At 45.9% G+C, this 22,355-nt stretch overlaps 2 protein-coding genes across 5 annotated transcripts in view; one reads left to right on the forward strand and one right to left on the reverse strand.

Annotated features, from left to right (window-relative positions):
• The window catches only part of HEATR4 (HEAT repeat containing 4), a 198,856-nt gene that overhangs the window by 105,122 nt on the left and 71,379 nt on the right, over window positions 1–22,355 (forward strand). For 3 of the 4 annotated variants that reach the window (XM_068254205.1, XM_068254209.1, XM_068254207.1), the window contains exon 1: window positions 20,724–21,530. The exons of the other annotated variant lie outside the window; for it this stretch is intronic. The gene's annotated coding sequence lies outside the window, so the exon portion shown is untranslated. Of the gene's footprint in view, window positions 1–20,723; window positions 21,531–22,355 lie in introns of those variants that run through there. 4 annotated transcript variants of the gene reach the window in all.
• Window positions 1,475–21,509, reverse strand: LOC137533060 (acyl-coenzyme A thioesterase 1-like). The gene is made up of 3 exons (XM_068254210.1): window positions 20,709–21,509; window positions 12,253–12,455; window positions 1,475–5,605 (listed from the first exon to the last, which is right to left on the reverse strand). The coding sequence occupies exons 1-3, from the start codon at window positions 21,217–21,219 to the stop codon at window positions 5,006–5,008; spliced, it is 1,314 nt and encodes a 437-aa protein (XP_068110311.1). The 5' UTR covers window positions 21,220–21,509; the 3' UTR covers window positions 1,475–5,005.

Consider the following 22,355-nt stretch of genomic DNA (forward strand, 5'->3'; position numbering starts at 1 on the left):
TGAATCAATTTAATTGGAATTCCATGTGAAAGACCAATACAAAGTGGTGTACACGTGAGAAGTGGAACGAAAATCATACATGATTCCAAACATTTAAAAAAAATAACTGCAAAGTGGGGTGTGCGTAATTATTCAGCCCCCTGAGTCATTACTTTGTAGAACCACCTTTTGCTGCAATCACAGCTGCCAGTCTTTTAGGGTAGGTCTCTACCAGCTGTGCACATCTAGAGACCGAAAACCTTGCCCATTCTTCTTTGCAAAACAGCTCCAGCTCAGTCAGATTAGATGGACAGCGTTTGTGAACAGCAGTTTTCAGATCTTGCCACAGATTCTCGATTGGATTTAGATCTGGACTTTGACTGGGCCATTCTAACACATTAATATGTTTTGTTTTAAACCATTCCATTGTTGCCCTGGCTTTATGTTTAGGGTCGTTGTCCTGCTGGAAGGTGAACCTCAGCCCCAGTCTCAAGTCTTTTGCAGACTCCAAGAGGTTTTCTTCCAAGATTGCCCTGTATTTGGCTCCATCCATCTTCCCATCAACTCTGACCAGCTTTCCTGTCCCTGCTGAAGAGAAGTACCCCCAGAGCATGATGCTGCCACCACCATATTTGACAGTGGGGATGGTGTGTTCAGAGTGATGTGTAGTGTTAGTTTTCCGTCACACAAATCATTTTGCATTTTGGCTAAAAAGGTTCTATTTTGGTCTCATCTGACCAGAGCACCTTCTTCCACATGTTTGCTGTGTCCCCCACATGGCTTGTGGCAAACTGCAATCGGGACTTTTTATGCTTTTCTGTTAACAATGGCTTTCTTCTTGCCACTCTTCCATAAAGGCCAACTTTGTGCAGTGCACGACTAATAGTTGCCCCATGGACAGATTTCCCCACCTGAGCTGTAGATCTCTGCAGCTCGTCCAGAGTCACCATGGGCCTCTTGACTGCATTTCTGATCAGTGCTCTCCTTCTCCGGCCTGTGAGTTTAGGTGGACGGCCTTGCCTTGGTAGGTTTACAGTTGTGCCATACTCCTTCCATTTCTGAATGATCGCTTGAACAGTACTCTGTGGGATGTTCAAGGCTTTGGAAATCTTTTTGTAGCCCAAGCCTGCTTTACATTTCTCAATAACTTTATCCCTGACTTGTCTGGTGTGTTCTTTGGACTTCTTGGTGTTTCGCCCAATATTCTATTAGACAACCTCTCAGGCCATCACAGAGCAGCTGTATTTGTACTGACATTAGATTACACACAGGTGCACTCTATTTAGTCATTAGCACTCATCAGGCAATGTCTATGGGCAACTGACTGCACTCAGACCAAAGGGGGCTGAATAATTACGCACACCCCACTTTGCAGTTATTGATTTGTAAAAAATGTTTAGAATCATGTATGATTTTCGTTCCACCTTTCTCGTGTACACTACTTTGTATTGTTCTTTCACGTGGAATTACAATAAAATTGATTCATGTTTGTAGCAGTAATATGACAAAATGTGGAAAACTTCAAGGGGGCCGAATACTTTTGCAAACCACTGTAAATCTATTTGAGAACAGACAAAGCTTCTTTTCTAAACCAAGGGGACATTTAGGGCTCTTTTCCGCTAGCTACAATCCACTTCCAAAAGCGGATCTCAGCCATTTTGCCAATCAAAAGAGCACCACGATTTACATGTATGAAGAGAGCTCAATGCGTGTAGTTTTTTTCCCAAATGCATTTGCAGGCTTGCATGATTCTCATTGTGAACGCACTCCGTTCCAGACGGATATGGCGGCAAGAGGAAATTACTGCTTGCGCGATCACAACACAGTGCGATAGTAAGCGCATTTAGCAGTGGAAAAGAGACGTTTGGCCCCGCACTGCCAACCCCTTCACTGAGGGTCCAACCACCAGTATAGTGGCCTTCTCCTCGCCAATCCACCATCATAGAGTGCAGTGTTCTCCCCAGGGCCAATTAGGTGGGCGGGCCGCCCGGCTGATTTGAAATCCCGCCCGCCTGTTGTCATGTGCTTGCCTGCTTTTAAAATCCTGCACCGTAAAATCTCATTTTGCACAGAGGAGCGATTCGTTTCCTGCTTTCAATCAGCCCCAGCTCTACCCTGCAGGAGCGCTCCTCTGCCTGTCACCTCGAGCTTTCTGGTGAGGCAGGGATTGGCTGGGCGAGTTGTAAGGGTCGGGACTCCTGCTTTGATTTCTCCCTCCCGCCCTCCAACGAGAAGTAGGATCTGTGTTATGGCCGTGCCTCTCTTGTCAATGAAGAGAGAGGCAGCTAAGCAATTACACTCACACAACCCTGGGCATTAGTAGCAGCAGCTCCCAGGAGTTACATAGATGAGAGCCACGTGGATCCAGCAGTCCAGGACATCCGTGAGCTGCTAATTAATTCTCCCCTTCCTCCCCCAGACTGCAGGTAATCACCATGCCAGAGTAAACGGCAGCTGCTAGTCTAATCCAGCTGGGGGGAGAGCAGCAGAGGTGATGCCTATTCACAGCTCTGCATGTTTTTCTTCAGGGGCAGAGGAGAGGAAGCGATGCACAGTGTGTTCAGTGACAGGCTTAGGCAGCATCCTGTGCACGCCCGTTTCTTGGGCCGTGCGGGGCGTGCCGCCGCCCGGGGCGCTGTTCGGAGGTGGGCGATATATTGGAGGGGGGAGTCGGAGCCATGGGGAGGGCAGCCCGACCTCTCCCTCTCTCTCCTCTCCCGGGCCGCCCTCCGTGCTCCCCCCTCCAGACTGCAGAGTAATGCGCAGGGAGCGCTGTTGTATACAACCTACCTTCCTGCGTTCCAAGCGCTGCTCTCTCGCCGCTGGTCTCTTCCTCTCTGCCGCCTATAGGATGATACACACGCTGCTTCCTGTTATCCGAGATAAACTTTTACTCATTGCATAATTGTTTTCCTTTTATATAGTTTATAAGGCATTCCTCAAGCAAAATACTTTTTTTGTTTTAATACTCTAATTCCCAATAAACTAAACAAGCCTCACCCACAGCTCCTTTAGGTGCCTTGGCACTGTAGCAAGGGCTTATGGGAGCTCAGTCTGGGCAGGAAGAGGAGGATGTTACTAGCCACTGATTTTAGAGGCAGATGGGAGGAGGAAGGAGGAGAGGGGACTGAATTTACACACAGGCAAGCTGATAGCATCTCCAGCCCTCAGCCTGTGACAAACAGAACATGGCTGCTGTCATTGTATCACAGGAATAAATAATCATAAACTTTTGAAGATGTTTGCAACTAGATATGCTGTGTAAACTATCTAAACTTTAGATAAGATATATAGACACATTATTTGTTATAGTTAGTTTTTCATCTAGGATCTACTTTAACACTGCTACTGCCTACTGAGCGCTCCCTAGTGGCTGCAGCTCTGGTGCTTTAAAGAGACACTGAAGCGGAAAAAAAATTATGATATTATGATTTGTATGTGTAGTACAGATAAGAAATAAAACATTAAGATCAGATACATCAGTCTAATTGTTTCCAGTACAGGAAGATTTAAGAAACTCCAGTTGTTATCTCTATACAAAAAAGCCATTAAGCTCTACGACTTTCAAAGTCGTGGAGAGGGCTGTTTTCTGACTTTTATTATCTCAACTGTTAGTTAATTTTTTACAGTTCACAGACTGCTCTGAAAGAATCATTTTGAATGCTGAGTGTTGTGTAATTTGCACATATTAGAGAATGATGCAATGTTAGAAAAAACACTATATACCTGAAAATAAAAATGAGAATATTTTCTTTGCTGCTAATCTTCTAGTAATTATTCATAGTACACAATCAATTCATTATATCATATATTTTTTTGCTTCAGTGTCTCTTTAAGTTCTCCAGGAGAAAAGCACAATATAAATGTTGTGTGTCTGTGTCTAGTCTCATCAGGATCCAGAGGCTTTCCCTCTTCTTAGGAAAGTACTGTATGTGATTTTGTACCCGAGCTTCAGCTCAGGTACACATAAGAAAAATGAAATATTGGTTTGTATTCAAGTGCCGTCTATACACGGTATATGTTTGTCCAGAATTAGTCTCACTGATTCTGTGCTATAAAGATTCATCAAAAGGTAAAATGCACAGACTTGGTACTGTCATATTAATCTAGACAAACAGAATAATGAGCCTTTTAGAACAAAAATTATAAAAAAAAAATTATTTTTCCTTTCTTGTTTTAGCAACATTTTCCTGGAAAATAAAATGAAATACATCAGTAATACACAGCATTAAATTAATGCCATTTTTTCACTTTTTCTCCTAGGTGATATTACCACATCTCATCAATAAAATGCCTTTTAAGTGAGAAGTTACGGTAAATAGATAGGAAATGATGGGTATTTGCCATATAATTTGTTCATATTACTTGACCCACAATCAGTCTGCACATCATCATCTTTACTACTGGCAGACATGAGAAAAACCACAAACTGTGATTATCTATAGCCACGCCCCCTAACAATGCGATCGGCTAAAAGGTAGATATACATATGCATAGAGGGAGATACTAGTTGCTTGGCAGTTGGCAACAAGGCTCCACCAGTGTAATGTCAGGACCTAGGACCGGACACCACAACATCAGACATCCTTGATGATCATGGGAAAAGGGCTATCAGCTACTGATTGGAATGAAGTTCACTCCTTGGTTAAAGTTCATCTTTAAGCTACCACCAATCAAGAAAATACTAAGAAAATTTTGAGAGCACTTTTGATCTACGTTTTTTCAATTGCAGAGTGCTGAAAAATTATTTTAAACAGAAGAATGATCTCCTAGAAGAAAAAGTGAATTGGATAAGGGCCTATATATGGTTTGACCAAGATGACAGCAAAACCTCCCAAAAAATGAATGTGATCTGTACATAATGAGATTCAAAAACATTTAAGGCTTGGGTCAGAATACATTAATATAGGTGTCATACCCTGGTGTGTAGTGCAAATAACAAATACTGAGGACAGCCTAGTACCACTACCCTCCTCACAATGATCAATGCCTTCATCATAGCAATCAAAGCCATACAATACCCTGCTCATAGCTTGCTAGGAGTACTCTGCTGATTCAAACACTTATGAAGGAAAGCCTGAATCTTCTGCCAGGAATCCACTTGGGCCACAGAATGGGCCTTTGGTTCCCCTCCCCAAATAACTGGAAAACCAGCAGCCTTATTCATAGACGCTTTACATAGTGGGAAGTATGGCGGCTCAATATAATGCCCAGCTTTAGCATAGTACACAACCTCTGGCTTTTCCTTCCCTTGTTCCTCCAGAAGTTTGCATGCAGCCTGGGCATAGAAGGTGCTGTTCCAGTTCCTGTCGTCTTCTCCCACAATGAACAGAAACTTGCAATCTGCATTCCCAATGGGAATTAGACTTTGTCGATTAGGTTCCTCCAGTGGATTTAGATAGACATCGCGAATATCGGCAATTCCTGGCACTGGGAAAGTAAGCTTGCTCGAATCGTAGCCAACAGGAAGCAGAGTGATATCCTTGTAGTGAAGGGCAGATACCACATTGGCAATCGATCCATTTACAACAGCTGTTGCAGTTATGCCTTTAAGGAAAGAGGCCATAGAAAGCACCAATTCTGCACCTTTAGAATGGCCAAGTAGCCCAATTCCTGGACCTTTCACCTGAAAAAAGATGGAAAATCAGATATCTTTATCAGCTGATTAAAACTGAAGATACAGTACACAGAAAGGTTTGAAGGCAAATTTGCTCATGTCGCATACTAAAGGATTTGGGTCACCCAAATGTTTCATGAAAATCTCAGAAACTCCAGAACTGAAGATTCCAAAAGATCCTGGTCCTAGATAAGTTAAGAAAACCGTCATTCCACTCTGAAGCCCACTGCTGTTCCATAAACTCTTGCATGCTATTAAAGTGAACTTGAAGAGAGTTTCAACATCCTGAACATGCAGTCATGTGGCTTTAACCACCCTGGCGTTCTATTAAGATCGCCAGGGCGGCTGCGGGAGGGTTTTTTTTAAATTTAAAAAAAACTATTTCATGCAGCCAACTGAAAGTTGGCTGCATGAAAGCCCACTAGAGGGCGCTCCGGAGGCGTTCTTCCGATCGCCTCCGGCGCCCAGAATAAACAAGGAAGGCCGCAATGAGCGGCCTTCCTTGTTTTGTTTAGATCGTCGCCATAGCGACGAGCGGAGTGACGTCATGGACGTCAGCCGACGTCCTGACGTCAGCCGCCTCCGATCCAGCCCTTAGCGCTGGCCGGAACTTTTTGTTCCGGCTACGCTGGGCTCAGGCGGCTGGGGGGACCCTCTTTCGCCGCTGCTCGCGGCGAATCGCCGCAGAGCGGCGGCGATCGGGCAGCACACGCGGCTGGCAAAGTGCCGGCTGCGTGTGCTGCTCTTTATTTGACTAAAATCGGCCCAGCAGGGCCTGAGCGGCAGCCATCGGCGGTGATGGACGAGCTGAGCTCGTCCATACCGCTAAGATGGTTAAAGGACATCTGAATTGAGAGTGATATAGAGGCTGTCATATTTATTTCCTTTAAATAAATGCAGTGCCTGGCTGTCCTGCTGATCCTGTGCCTCTAATACTCTTGGGTGAATGTCTAAAACTCAATGGACGAATGTCTTTTTTCAACCCAACTATGTAACTGTAAGCCATAGATTCTGTGCCTTAATGCACAGTACAGTTTGTCTACAAAGGGCAGTACAGGAACAGTGGGAGTCATTGTTCTCAATTCACTAAGGGCAGTTCGGTAACTATAATAAATTATATAATAACTATAGTAATCTATAATAATTTAGGTCTGTAAAATACAGCATTCTGTATTTTACACCTTTTTCTAAATTCACTAAGTTTTCAAGCAGGTTGTAGAAGTTTGGTTATATACTGAAAAAACATGCTTCAGTTCACTAAGCTCTGCTCAATAAGCCTCACCAGCTGTGGAGTGTCAGGCAGGAAGCTGTGAGACTTCCCACAAGTGGTGTGCATGACGTTTTTACTGTCGTCATGTGTATCCCCGGCATCCCCTTAGATGTACTGTAGGCACTAGAGGGAGCGCTTCTGAATACCAGTATATAGATATGCACATATAAAGGGATACAGAAAAGCCTGTTAAAATGTCTCCTCTGCCGGAGCCCCACCCTCCAGGGTATCGGATCAAATGGGGTGAGAAGCAAGGCTGTGTGACTCTCCCAATTGGCTGTCTGCTACATCTGTCAATGTTACCACATGGAGATTGTGAGTTACCAGCTGGCCAGAGCTAGAGGTAAAGACTTTTACTTGATTTCTCAAACGTTTTATTTTTCGTAAACTGCAATTTCTTGACGTTTGAGGTATTTACCGCACAAGTCGGTAATTTACCTCACTAGTTGGTAAGTTTACTTTTCAGTGTGGTAATCGGTTTTGAGAATTGGCATTTGGCAAGGCGATATGTAAAATCAGCTGTTTTCTGCATTACCGAATGCGCTAATGCTTAGTGAATTGAAGCCATTGAGTCATCAGCAATTAATGGCTGGATCTGGAGTACCCACTCTGACTCCTGATATATTTAAATTACTGTGTAGTGAAATTATATGAATTTCAAAGATAATAGTCATAATGAAGTGCGTTTGTGCTTAATGTATAAAGCCCAGTGCAGATTTGATTAATTAATGTGAATTCCAGCTGAGCTATTATGCAGCCTGACATTTATACATTTTTTTATCTTGATTATAGTACATTACATAAAGGTTATTTCATTTAATCTGACCTGTAATATACATATTTACACCCAGGAACTTGTATAAACATAACTATTCTCAACTCTCTCACTTGGCTTATGAAATAATTAGGATCCAGAATTAAATTACATAAACACCAAGGCCAAATGTAATCAGGATTATACAGTATGACTATGTTCTACAAGTACATTCCCTGCAGACCTGTGGAGATTCCACTGAGAACGTTGCCTGCGCTGAGCGCAGAGGTGTTAACTATTGATGGTTAAACTGGTTCAGAGTGCATGAAGAGTAACAGAGAAAGATTCCACTCATTTTATCTATACTTTTCTCTCAGATGTTGGCTTGCCAAAGGCGACATAGGCACATGCCTAGTAGTGTTGTTTCAATCTGCCTCAGTTCAGGTCATAGCTAGCTCTCTCCCAGTCCAAATGTTTCAGTTAATGTGTGAACTGCAGCGACAGCACGGTCTGTAAAGGGTACTCTAGCCCACCATAGGCTTTAGTTCACAGTTTTAAGACAGTTCAGGGGCCCTTTAACACCTTTCAGATGGGAAGCTGAACTGCGTGTTTGTTGAGTAGTTCATTATCTTGGCTTCCACCAAAGAGCAAGATTGGGTGCAATTTAAATGCAGCTGAATGGCAGTGGTTGTAACACCACGAGTGTCAGCACTTGATACACTGTGGTGTTACCCGGTGGTAGTGAACCCCAACATGTTGCATCTGTGCATGACTGCAGCCGCGCTCAGATATGAGTCTGTGGGGGACCGCCTGTTCAGTGTTGGTACTGAGCACTAACAAGAGCCCTGCCGGGGCAGGAGAGCAGCTGACAGGTGGTTATTTATACACCTGTCAGCTGACCGTCTGAAAGAGGCCTATAGTCAGACTTCAGTCAGAGCACCTGACCTGCAATATTTGTTTAGGGCTCCTTCACACTTCAGCAGGAATCGCACATATCCCACTCAGCGCAAAACGCTAGCGGTTTTTAAAAAACGCTAGCCCATGTTAGCCTAAGGCAGTGATCTCACTGCCACGTTTGCGGTTAGCGTTAACTGCAAACGCGTGACATGCAGCGTTTTGCCGGCGATTCACTATTAGTGATTGCGATTAGCATGCATAGCACCGCTGATCATGATCGCTCCCAAAACGCTGCAGTGTCCAGTGATTTTTCTGCGTTAATCGCGGTAAAATCAATTCCACAAAACGCTAGCGGTAATCGCCGGCGTTTTGCGGTTCTAGGTGTGAAAGGGGCCTAAGGGTCTATGGCTGAAAGTATTACTGTAGAGGTATCCTTCTCAATTTAGGTGTCCTTAAAACAGATTAAAGCGGACCTAAACTCAGAACGTCCTCTCTGCTCTAAAAGATAGGCAACAGCATGATTACCTTACAACAAAAAGACATTTCTTTTTTACAGCTGATACAAATCCTAAAATACATCTGCAGTGTTTCTTCTTCTTGATTCATGGAAGCAGACATACTGTTAGCCTCCTGTGCTTTAAAATAGCCTCATCTGCCATAGGCAGTCATGTGACATGCGGAGAGATCAGATTACAACTTGTGATTAGACAAAATAGGGGGGATTTAACCAGGCTAAAGTCTCTAAATACATACAGAGTGCATTTCTCTATGTATTTCTTTAATCCTGTGCAAAAGTTCAATTCCACTTTAAAATGCATTGAAATGCAGGTTTAAATTAAAACCAAGATGTCAGAAATACTTGGATTTCTTCAGTTTGGCTGATTAGGATTGATTTGAGGATAACCTCGAATTCAAAACACCAACACTACTGCCTAGGTTCCAACAAGTGTTCTGGGGGCCTTTCAGCATTCTCCACATAAATACACATATTTGCCCACCTAGACCTGCTCTAAGCATAAGATTTCAAAGGCCATCTGTGCACTAGTCAACAAGATAAGTAGGTGACCTTGAGCTTCCTCTGCCCTTCATCTCCTCTATACTGGCTCAGCTGCCCTACTGCTAGTGTCTTAAAGGGAACCTTAACTGAGAGTGATATGGATGTTTCCTGTTAAACAATACCAGTTGCCTGGCAGTCCAGCTTATCTCTGTGGCTGCAATAGTGGCTGAATCACACCCTGAAACAAGCATGCAGCTAATCCAGTCTGACTTCAGTCAGAGCACCTGATCTGCATGCTTGTTCAGGGGCTGTGGCTAAAAGTATTAGAGACACAGGATCAGCAGGCGATTCAGGCAACTGGTATTATTTTAAAAGGAAAAATCCATATCCTTCTCAGTTTAGGTTCCCTTTAAGATTTTTATATATGCTATTGCTATTACTTAAAGCCCCGTCTACACCATAAGAGATTGCAGCGATCCGGCGGCTTCGATTAGCCGCCGGGTCGCCTCTTCCGCGTGCCCGCCGCGTCCCCGCTCGCCGCGCGTGCGCCGCATTCGATTCCCCGCTCGTGCCCGCTCGTCCCCGCCGGCGCCGCTTATCTTCCGCTCAATTCCCTGCCATTGTCCCCTCGCGGGGAGCGAGCAGGGAATCGGCGGTGCGGAGATCCGTCCTGTCGGATCTTATCAATCGAGCCGCATCAGCGGCTCGATTGATAAGGAGCATCGCGGGCGCATCTACTCGTGTAGATGCGGCTTTAGTCTCTTGACAAAACATCTATAACCTTATTGTTTTAATTTCTTTTGTTTATAAATCATGTTTAGTGAATGTCTGTAATTTCTTAACTACTAACTACTTTAGGAACAGACGGCTCTGGCCCCTTAACACCAGAGCCGTCCTTTTCCTATTTTGTGTTGTGATTGCGACTCACAGCAATCAGGGGATCAGTAGCCAATTAAATTAGATGGCCAATACTGCAGCAGTGTTCTCCCCAAGCCCTATCAGCCAGGCGCTCCGCCCAGCTAATTTTGGTGAGCGCCCAGCTGTCATCGGCTCACCTCCTCCTCACTCCCTTCCTATCAGAATGTCCCGACAATGCTGCAAACCTGAATCATATTCATCAGGAAGCAACCTCTAGAGGGCAGCAGCGCTGTACACTGGTACAGCAGACAATCTTTCTCACACTCTCTATTGCTGACACACTATGGGAGAGCTGCCGGTTTGTGCATTCTGCCTCTTATCCTCATTAATATTCACTGCAGTCCTAGCTGCTGTCCTAGCTCTTCCACATGCTGCTGCAGTGCCTGGAGTAAGTTTTTCTTATGTGTGAGAAAACCCCACTGTCACCACATAGGTACAAGGATACATCAAAAAATAAAGCATTTGAAGAGAGACAAAAAAATGTTTTTTAAAGGGGCACTATGGCGATAAATGTTAAAATTTAGAATATATGCAAAAATATACAAATAAGAAGTATGTTTTTTCCAGAGTAAAATGAGCCATAAATTACTTTTCTCCTATGTTGCGGTCATTACAGTAGGTAGTAGAAATCTGACAGAAGCGACAGGTTTTGGACTAGTCCATCTCTTCATAGTGGATTCTCAGAGATTTATTTATTTTTGAAAGCACTTAGTGAATGGCAGTTGCTCTGTCCAACTGCCAAAACACTGTGTAGTGAGCAGGAAAGCTGGCCAGCATCATTGTTTACATCCTTTTTAGAGAATATCTTTATAAAGAATAAAAGCCTTGCTGTGAATCCCCCATGAAAAGATGGACTAGTCCAAAACCTGTCTCTTCTGTCAGATTTCTACTACCTACTGTAAGTGACAGCATTATAGGAGAAAAGTAATTCGTGGCTCAATTTACTTTGGGAAAAACATGCTTCTTATTTGTATATGTTTGCATATATTTTTTATTTTAAATTTTTTTGCCATAGCGCCCCTTTAAAGATGAACTTGAATTTTAATATACCAAAAAATGTGCAAAACATGACGTTCACAGATCTTCAGAAAGGATTCATCTTTGTACACAACATGCCATGAACAAGTGCAGAAATGCATATAATGAAATGCAATTATTTAATAAAACCCTACTGTGCAATATGTGTAGTGTATGTATCTGTGTGGGTGTTTCTTTCTGTGTGTGTGTGTCTGTAGCATGTTTCTTTCTCTGTGTGTAGTGCGTTTTATGAGTGTCTCTGTGTGTACCTCTGTTGCTGTGTTTTTATCTCTGTGTAGAGTGAACGAGTGTGTGTTTCTCTGTGATTTCTCTGTGTTCCCTGCCAGATGGCTCTGGGGCCCACAGCAATTGCCCATGCTGCCCTTATGCAAGCACCAACCCTTTATTTCCCTGCTTCGCTCCACCTGGCTACATTTTCCTGCCACCCGTCTGGAAACAATTTCTGGGGAGAACGCTGCTGTAGTATGTCAGCTTCCTAGCCAGTAGCTTTTTGGCTTATTCCTCAAAGCAAATACCATCTTCATATAGTTTTACAAAAATGCTGAGCTTTGGCAGTGATGAAAAACATTGCGTGTTGCATTTTTTTAAATCAACATGAAAAATACATTAGTAAATTAGTATTAGTATTTGTGTACTGGCTTCCGAAGCCCTGGTTACAAACTGAATAAGACTCTAGGTAGACTCACTGCTACCGCTTCAAATACAACCCAAAAGGCCTATAATCCCCCAAACTAAAGAAGCCTGAAAGAACGATCTGAAAAAGCCTCCAGCCTGATGCTCACCTTAGGATGCTGCAGCATGTAATTCACGGCTTCTTCAAAGTACTCCAAGCGAAGGTCTTTCATTTTCTTTGGGAGATCTTCAAAGTTGTAATAAGCCAACGCTAACGTAGCAAACCCTTTGCTGGCCAACAGACTAGCCTTGTAATCGAGGAGACCACCTCCTGTCCCTTGTACCTCAATCACTCCAGGAAATGGCTCAGGTCCTGTAGACAGAACAAACACACATTTCACTACCTGCACCAGGATTTGCCTTAAAGGGCACCTGCCCTGCCCAGTACCCACTGGGCGGTTTCTTAGTAGTGAGGGCACTGGGAAGGGCTGCCCACTCTTCCCCTGTGATGTTGTGTGCATTTAGTGGTCCCGAGCGGCTGTAGCACTTGCACCCCCCCCCCCCCCCCCCCCCCAATTGCTCACCTCTGTTTGAAACTGGTTTACTGATAATCTGCATTAAAGCCCACCAGAAGCTTATTAAAGTATTTAAAACAAAACTGAAGCGAGGTAGAAAAAAAAAAAAGCTTGGATACTTACCCAAGAAGAGGGAAGGCTCAGGGTCCCATAGAGCCTTCCCTATCCTCTCGCTGTACGCTTGTTGCACCGCAGTCTCCTGTTCAAAATTTGCACCTGTCCCGTATCCCCACCATAACCTGTCTTGAGCTTTATTAGGGAACTTCCCCTAAAAAACATGGGCTAAATTGCTCAAGAGGTTAGGATGGGGATAAGAGACAGCCTGCAAGTGGCGTCCCTGCTAACGTTAGTATTGCAATTTGTGGAACTAATGTCTTGTTTAGAGATGGCCTGAACGGTTTGCCGGCAAACTTTTTCGCGAGCACAATGTGGGTTTGCGTTCGCGTCGAAACACGAACATATAGCGAGTTCGACCCAACCCCTATACTAAATCATTGGGCTAAACTTTGACCCTCTGCATCACAGTCAGCAGACACATGGCAGCCAGTCAGGCTGCACTCCCTCCTGGACCCCCGCCTCCCCCTTATATTAGGTAGCATTGTTGGCCATTTTCTCTCTATCTGCAACCTGCTTTAGTGAGAGAAGAGAGAGGTTGCTGGAGAGATAGGGAAAGTGAGTTAGGTCTTGTTAGCTTGCGCCTTGCTGATATTTGTTGCTGAAAAGCACCACAAAAAAAAGTTCTTTTGAGAGCTAATGTTCTTGTGACTTTTTTTGTGTGTGTGTGTGGCCCACTGACACTGCATATACAGCCCTGTCTGTTGCAGCTGGCTTTTGCTAACCGCTATACTGTGCCAGGCCCAGCACATTCACTGCACACTGTTTTATATACCAGTCAGTGCACACCTTTTCACTGCACCTGTGTGACTGCACATTGTATTATACCACCAGTCACTGCATCTGTTTGACTGCACATTGTATTATACCACCAGTCACTGCATACCATTCACTGCATCTGTGTGACAGCACACTGTATTATATACCAGTCAGTGCATACCTTTTCACTGCATCTGTGTGACTGCACATTGTATTATAATAGCAGTCAGTACCTTTCACTGCACCTGTGTGACTGCACATTGTATTATACCAGCAGTCAGTGTATAGCTTTCACGGCATCTATGTGACTGCACATTGTATTATACCAGCAGTCATTGTATACCTTTCACTGCATCTGTGTGACTGCACATTGCATTAGTCAAGTCAGTGCATACCTTTCACTTCATCCCTCCCAATATGGTCAAAACAACAGGCAGAGGCAGGCCACCCGGCAGGTCTGTTAGAAGTAGTGCTGACGTGATTTTGTGCGGCCCTTGACCAGTGTTCAGAAGGCACATGCTATCAACTCCCAAGATTGTCAGGACGTAGTTGACTATTTAACACAGAACACCTCATCTTCCGCACGGAACCGTGACATATCTTCCTCCTCCTGCTCTGATTTTGGCACCCCACTTAACACTCAGCCAGCAGCCATCACTGCTACTACTAGCACTACATCCGCTCCATTTGACACTTCGTAGGAGTTATTTGGTGGGGAATTAAGCATGGCTGTGGAGTCGGAGTTGGAGTCGAGGCAATTTTGGGCACCCGGAGTCGAAGTTGTGGTTTCACAAACTGAGGAGTCGGAGTCTGGAGTCGGAGTCGAGTGATTTTTGTACAAAATCCACAGCCCTGTTAAATATTAGACTAAGGAGTCTGAGTCGAGGAGTCGGGGCCATTTTGGTTACCCGGAGTCTGAGTTGGAGTCGTGGTTTCATAAACTCGGAAGATTTTTGTACCGATTTTTGTACCGACTCCACAGCCCTGGAATTAAGTGATTCACAGCAATTAGTGCTACAAGATGAAGACGCTTCAGTATGGACGTAGGGTGCGAGGATGATGAAGTACCTGTTGTTGGTGCAGTTTTGGAGGTGTCTGATACAAGCGAAGCTGTGGAGGATGATTATGATGATGATGATACTGCCATGGATGTCACATGGGTTTCCAATAAACAACATGAACAGGGGGACAGTTCAGAGGGGGAGTCAGAGAGGAGTAGGAGACAACGAGTTGCTGAAAGAAGCAGGGGGAGCTCGTTATCAGAAACAGCTCGTGGCAGTGTCCGGCAGCATGTATCGCCACCTGGACAGCCAGCCAACATGCCCTTCAAAGTCAGCTGCTGCCGCCACCACCACAGTGCCATCATCCCAGGGCTCAGCGGTGTGGACATTTCTTTGTGTGTCTGCCTCAGATAACAGCGATGCCATCTGTACTCTCTGCCACCAAAAATTGAGTCGTGGAAAGATCAAAATCCGCGTAGGGACAACTGCCTTACGAAGGCACATGATGAAAAAGCACAAACAGCAATAGGATAACCACCTGAGGAAAAGCAGCACACAAACGCAAAGCCACCCTCCGCCTCCTCCTTCAGGTGCAACATCTTCAGCCGCTTTATCCCTTGCAAATTCACAGCCACCCTCCTCCACTCCGCCTCTCACCTTGAGTGGTTCCTGCTCCTCTGCCCACAGCAGCCAGGTGTCCGTTAAGGAAATCTTTGAGCGGAAAAAGCCAATGTCTGCCAGTCACCCCCTTGCCCGGCGTCTGACAGCTGGCTTGGCGGAACTGTTAGCTCGCCAGCTGTTACCATGCCAGCTGGTGGACTGTTAGACCTTCCGAAAATTTGTGGCGATTGGAACACCGCAGTGGAAGATGCCAGGCCACAATTATTTTTCAAAAAAGGCGATACCCAAACTGTGCTGTGATGTTGAAAGGCAAGTGGTGTCATCTCTGGCACACAGCGTTGGGTCAAGGGTCCATGCCTGGTCTGCAAAGCACGGTAAGGGCAGGTACATTACTTATACAGCACATTGGGTCAACCTGGTGACCGCTGGCAAGCAGGGAGTACGTGGCTGTGCAGACCTAGTTGTGACACCTCCATGGCTTGCAGGCAGGCCTGCTGCCACCTCCTCTCCTTCTCCTCCTGCTACATCCTCTTCACTGTCGTTGTCCTCCTCCTCGGTTGAGTGGCAGTGCCACTCTGCTGGTGCTCTCCTCTCCAACTACACCTCCCCCCCAGCTCCCCAGGGCCTTTGCTGCATGCCAGGTACGACAGCGTCACGCCATCTTGGACATGTCTTCCCTCAGCCAGCTCTCCTGGCTGCTCTGAACAAACAGGTGGATCAGTGGCTGACCCCGCACCAACTGGATATCGGCAACGTGGTGTGTGATAACGGCAGCAATCTCATTTCCGCTTTAAGTTTGGGAAAGTTGACACATGTACCCTACAAAGATTTGTGTAAGATTTGAGGTCCTGAAGCAGTCCAGGAAGGTGTGTGGGCATTTCAGGCATTCTTACATGGCCATAGCGCGCTTGGCCGATATTCAGCAGAGAAACAACTTGCTGGTGAGGTGCTTGATTTGCGATAGCCCGACTCGCTGGAATTCAACGCTCCTCATGTTTGAAAGCCGTCAACGACTATCTGTACAGCTACGCTCAAAGGTCATGCTCTGGGGAGCTGGGCATTTTCTGGCCGAAGTAGTGGACAGTGGACACTCATGCGTAATGCCTGCTGGGTCATGTGTCTGTTTGAGGAGATGACAAACCTGGTGAGTCGCAGTTAAGGCGCCATCAGCGACTTAATCCCATATGCTTTCTTCCTGGAGCATGCCGTGCATAGAGTGGTGGATCAAGCTGTAGAGGAGCGTGAACAGGCAGAGGAGTTGTTGGAAACATCACAACCAGAACCAGATTTGTCATCAACACCTGCGGCATCACAGAGGAGGGGGGAGGAGGAGTCGTCTGGGGAAGAGGAGACAGATGAGGAAGGTGTTTTTTTTGAGGAGGAGGCGAAAGAACAACCACAGCAGGTTTTGCAGGGGGCTTGTGCTGCTCACCTTTCCCATGGTATTGTTCGTGGTTGGGGGGAGGAGGAGAACTTACCTGACATCACTGAGGAAGAGCAAAAGGAGATGGATAGTAGGTCGGCATCCGACTTTGTGCAGATGCTGTCTTTCATGCTGTCCAGCCTGTTGAGGGACCCCCGTATAAAAAAACTCAGGGGGAATGACCTGTACTGCATGGCAACGCTACTAGACCCTCGGTTTAAGCACAAAGTTGCGGAGATGTTACCAAATTTACAGAAGACAGAAAGGATGCAGCACTTGCACAACAAGCTGGCAAATATGCTTCACAGTGCGTTTAAGGATGATGTCACAGCACAACGGAATAAAGGTGCCACTGCCAGTAATCTACCTCCTCCTCCCATGTCCAGGACAGGACGCTCCAGCGATCTCATGGTGATGTCAGACATGCAGACATTCTTTAGTCCAACGCCTCGCCTTAGCCCTTCCGGATCCACTCTCCACCAACGCCTCGACCGGCAGGTAGCCGACTACCTGGCCTTAAGTGCAGATACACTCTGAGCAGCGATGAACCCCTGGACTACTGGGTGCGCAGGCTTGACCTGTGGCCAGAGCTGTCACCATCCAACTTCTGGATTGCCCTGCCTCAAGCGTTCTGTCAGAAAGGACCTTCAGTGCAGCTGGAGGCATTGTCAGTGAGAAGAGAAGTCGCCTAGGTCACAAAAGTGTTCAGTACCTCACCTTTATCAAAATGAATGAGGCATGGATCCCGGAGGGCTACTGCCTGCCCGAAGACTAAGTCAGCCCCACACACAGCACCTCTGCCTACAGGCCGTGTGACTGCACACTCCAATGAGTTCTGGTTCACCATGAGCTTGCTGGTTAGTCTGTGTCTCTAGGTTTTTCAAATCCTACTCCATAGAGCCAAACTAATCCATGCCATGCACTGATGAGGATCAACCAATCCGAAACAGTCTGTATGCATGTTGGATTATTATGGCTCTGTACTAATTACAAACTGACACATCACTGTATTCCAGAGGTGTGTTTAGCTTCTAAGGACGACAATGGTTAATTTGCATATATTCAGCAGTGATGCACTGGTAGACATCTCAGAGCTCACTCCAACATGAATTATCGCAATTACTTTGTTTTAAGAAAGCAAACTTATGTTTTCCATGCATTTTAGTAAGGGGGCTTTTTGGACCATTGTAGCCCCTTACACACTCCAATGAGTTCTGGTTCACCATAAGCTTGTTGGTTAGTCTGTACCTCGGGATCATCTAGCAAACGGTCTGCAGCCTCTAGACCAAAAACAAATCTTGCTTTCATCAGTCCACACAATGTTGTGTCGTTTCTTGTTAGGCCAGTCAGTGTTTTTCTTGACAAATGTTTTTCCAATAGGACTTTGGGTAGGCTTCTTTCAGATAGCTATTGTACGTACAAGCAAGCCGGCAACTGTCACACTCCCCACAGATACCATAATACTTCACCCCCCATTCCCTTTAGATTGTAAGCTCGCAAGGGCAGGGCTCTCTCCCCCTTTTGTGTCTTGAAAATGATTATACATTTTATTTATCATGTTACTTTTATCACTGTCAATACCAATTCTGTATTTTGTATCATTTTAGTATTTTGTCACTAATTATGTATCTTGTATATTGGTGTACACTATTGTCTGTATTATTATGTACCCCATGTTTGTTTCTTACTTCGTACAGCGCCACGGAATATGTTGGCACTTTATAAATTATTAATAATACTAGCAGCGTCTACAGAAAAAAAAAATATTATGACGACTAGATAAGTAAAAAAATTTTTTTATACATGTCTGGGGTTTCCTCCAGCCCCCTTCAGACTGATCCATTCCTCGCCATCTTCCAATGCCGCCTGGATCCCCCGCTAGGCGGCCCAGTCATTTTTGCCAGTTATCACAGCTCGGACGCGTGCGCTCGTCATATTCCAGTGGCCGAGAGCTTTCTGCGCCGTAGACAGGAGCACGAAAAGCTGCGCATGTGCACAACTCCTCAACTTATGGAATTACCGTCCCACCTAGCAGGGGATCCAGGCGGCGTGGAAAGATGGCAAGGGGTTTATCAGCCCCTGAAATGGGGGCAAAACACCATCAGAATTCAGAAGAAATCTCAGCAGAGGCTATTCTTCCTGCGCCAACTGAAGTGATTCGGCATGCCCCGGAAACTGCTAACCAGCTTCTATACCGCCACCATAGAATCCATCCTCTGCTCCTCAGTCATCGTCTGGTACACGGGTGCAATGGCCAGCGACAAACACAAACTGCAGAGGGTCATATCTGACGCAGAGAAGATCATCGGGTCTCCTCTTCCACCACTCGACCTCCTACACTGCGCTAGGATGATGAAGAGAGCCACCATGATCTCCCGGGACCCCTCCCACCCAGGCAGTCGCTACTTCGAAATCCTCCCGCTGGGCCGCCGCTACAGAACCTTAACATCCAAAACCACCAGGAGGGAGAACTCCTTCTACCCCCAAGTGGTTCGGCTGCTTAACACCAACCTTCCCAGTCAAGGCCTGCATACTAGAATGCCCTAGCGCCAGCACCCGCCGTCTGCCTGCCCTGGTTCCCAATGCGCCTGGGACTGTTATACGAGAAGGACATATCTATACCTCTACTGTAGTTTTGCTACCTGTATAAATTGGTACTTGTATGTGTTTTTGTGTCTGTCCTCATACTATGGGCTTGATTCACAAAAGAGTGCTAACTTTTAGCACGGCCGTTTTCGCGCGAATTTTCGCGTTCGCGCGCAATTAAACGTTTTCGCATGCAAACGCGAATTTTCACGCGAAACCGAAACCGTTTTCGTGCGAAAATTCGCGTTAGCGCGCGAAAACGATAACGATTTTGCGTGAAAATGTTTAATTGCGCGCGAACGCGAAAATTCGCGCGAAAACGCCGAAAATTCGCGCGAAAACGGCCGTGCTTAAAAGTTAGCACTCTTTTGTGAATCAAGCCCTATGTCTATGCCATGTGTACCATAAGCAATTCCGAGTATGGCCCTGCCGTACTTGGCGAAATAAAGTGATTCTGATTCTGAGCCTGAAGGGAGCTGGAAGAAGCCACAGGTAAGTATAACATTTTTTTTTTTTTTTTTACTCGGCTCAGGTTTCCTTTAACCATTTCTGCCGCCCAGACGTGAAGCTCACGTCCGGCCGGCTGCTCTGATGCGGTGTCGCGCTTCGGCGAGCTCCCTCCCGCAATCGCGGGCGCGCCCCCGCCTCCCCGTGGTGTCCCCCGGTAGCCCTGGGATCAGTGAAAGGGAACATGGTTCCCGATCACCGATCCCTTTCCCCCGCAGAAAAACCGAAGCGTTCACCCGTGAGGCTCCGGCTCTTCTGCCCGGAAGAATTTCCGCATCTCCCTTGTACTTCCGCTTAGCGAGAAGTACAAGGAGGGAAACCAAAAATGAAGGTGGCCATCTTGTGGCCAAATAGTAAAACTACATCTACACATGTTTTTTATTACAATTTACACATATTGCAACATTGAAAATTAATTGTTTATGTCCCACACCAAAATATTCCCCTAATAAAATTTTTAATGGGAAAAAAAAATTACAATTAAAAAAAAGAAAAAAAAAAGACAAATAGTTACCTAAGGGTCTGAACTTTTTAAATATGCTTTTGAAGGGGGTATACTAAAAACATTTTTTAAATTATAAGCTTGTAAATAGTGATGGGCGCAAAACGGAAACAATGCACCTTTATTTCCAAATAAAATATTGGCGCCATACATTGTGATAGGGACAAATTTTAAATGGTATAATAACCGAGACATACGGGCAAATAAAAAACATAGGTTTTAATTATGGTAGCATGGATTATTTTAAAGCTATAATGGCCAAAAACTGAGAAATAATGAATTTTTTCCATTTTTTTCTTATTAATCCTGTTAAAATGCATTTACGGTAAGTGGCTCTTAGCAAAATGAACCACCCACAGATAGCCTAATTAGTGGCGGAAAAAACAAGATATAGATCAATAAATTGTGATAAGTAGTGATAAAGTTATTAACGAATGAATGAGAGGTGAAAATTGCTCCAATGCATAAGGTGAAAAATCCCTGCGGGCTGAAATGGTTAAATACGGAAAAAGAAGTCTGATAAGCAGCAGCCACTCACCAGGCGGCAGGAACAGGCTGCCCCTGACTCTGCCCTTCCTCACCGGCAGCCGGGTCACCCCTTCCCCCATGAAGCCCCTCTCCTGCGCAGCGCTGGCGAGGAGAGCTCCGGACGGCTCCTGGTGGAGGGAGAAGCGCAGCTGGAAGGGGCACAGTACATCCTTCTTCAGCAGCCTCCGCAGGGGGTCCCGCGGCTCCATAGCCCACAGCGGCCCCTCCGGCTCTATGCCAGTGAAGCTTCCGCCCTCTAGCGCCGGGCTCTGGCTGAGGTCCAGCTCCCCGCTGCTCCCGGCTTGGTAGCGGCCCAGTGAGGAGAAGAGCTCCCCGCCTTCATCCGTCAGCTCGGTGCGGAGAGTGACGTGCTGGCCGGGGCTCAGGCCGCTCACCTGCAGCCGCAGCGACTCGTCATACAGGCAGCGGCCCGGGGACACCCGCAGCTGCACCCCGGAGCACATGGCGCGGTGCAGTGACAGCAGGGTGACAGTGCGCTGCAGGAGGAACAGACGGGGCATCCCAGCCAGCTGACAGCCACTCGTGTTCTCACTCTGCCTCTCCCGGGGGCGGGGTGTCACTGTTGTAACGTGCGAGTGACTAGAGGGGACTTCTGCTTTGAATGCATGTCACTTTCTACCATTGAACAGTATTATCAAAGGGAAACCAGCAGGCTTTCCTAATAATGACTTTTCTGCTGTGTAGCTTCTCCCGAGGGATCTGGCGAAGCGCCAGGGTGTGCCTCTGTGTAGAGCAGCACATGTTCTCCAAGACTTTCTGGTAGGAAGTGCATGTTCAGGACGATGGCCGCCATTTTGGAGACTGGCACTGGGTATATATGAACATTTAGATAGCAATTACGTGGTGAATATATAGCCGCAAAAACTGTATTACGGCAAAACATATCCTCTGCTGACATCTAGCGGTCAGTTTTAAAAATTACATGTATAATAAGCTACAAATGTACATGTACAAATTACATTAATCTTTCAACAGTATATTTAGAAAAAAAAAATAACGCAACCATAAGTCTCAACTAACCGGCATGCCTGAGGAGAAAATGGAGACTGTTTTTTTTTTTTTGTTTGGGGGAGGGAGGATGCTGGCTATAAAATACTTACCAAAAGTCCAGCAATGTCCTGTAGCTCCTAGCGGCTTACCAGCGTCCATGCGCAGCTACCATTGTGTCACTTGACCCAACCCGAGGATGCCTCAAAGCCTCTAGGACAGGAGTGTCAAACTCAAATACAAAGTGGGCCTAAAATGTACACTGGGACTTAGTCACGGGCCAACCTCAATGTCCACCTTTCTCCCTTATAAAGTTCCCTGGTGTCTAATGGCCTTGGCCTCCTCCAACCGCTATACAGTTCTCGGGGGTCTAGTGTTTTTTCTCCCTCTCCTATACAGTTCCCTGGTGTCTAGTGGTCCTGCCTTCCCTATACAGTTCCTGTCTAATGGCCCACACCCTCCCCTATATAGTTCATAGTGTTTAGTGCTTTCCCCCTTCCTCCCAGATATGGCTTCCCTGGTGTTCTAGGGCATCACCCTTGTATAGTTTTTTCTGGTGATCTCAAGTGGGCCAAACATAATGCAAAGTGGAGAAACCACTTCGGTGCCAAATTTAATGGCTTTGAGGGCCAGATTTGGCCCGAGGCCC

This window comes from Hyperolius riggenbachi, chromosome 9 (genome assembly GCF_040937935.1).
Source record: "Hyperolius riggenbachi isolate aHypRig1 chromosome 9, aHypRig1.pri, whole genome shotgun sequence".
Taxonomy (NCBI): Eukaryota; Metazoa; Chordata; class Amphibia; order Anura; family Hyperoliidae; genus Hyperolius; species Hyperolius riggenbachi.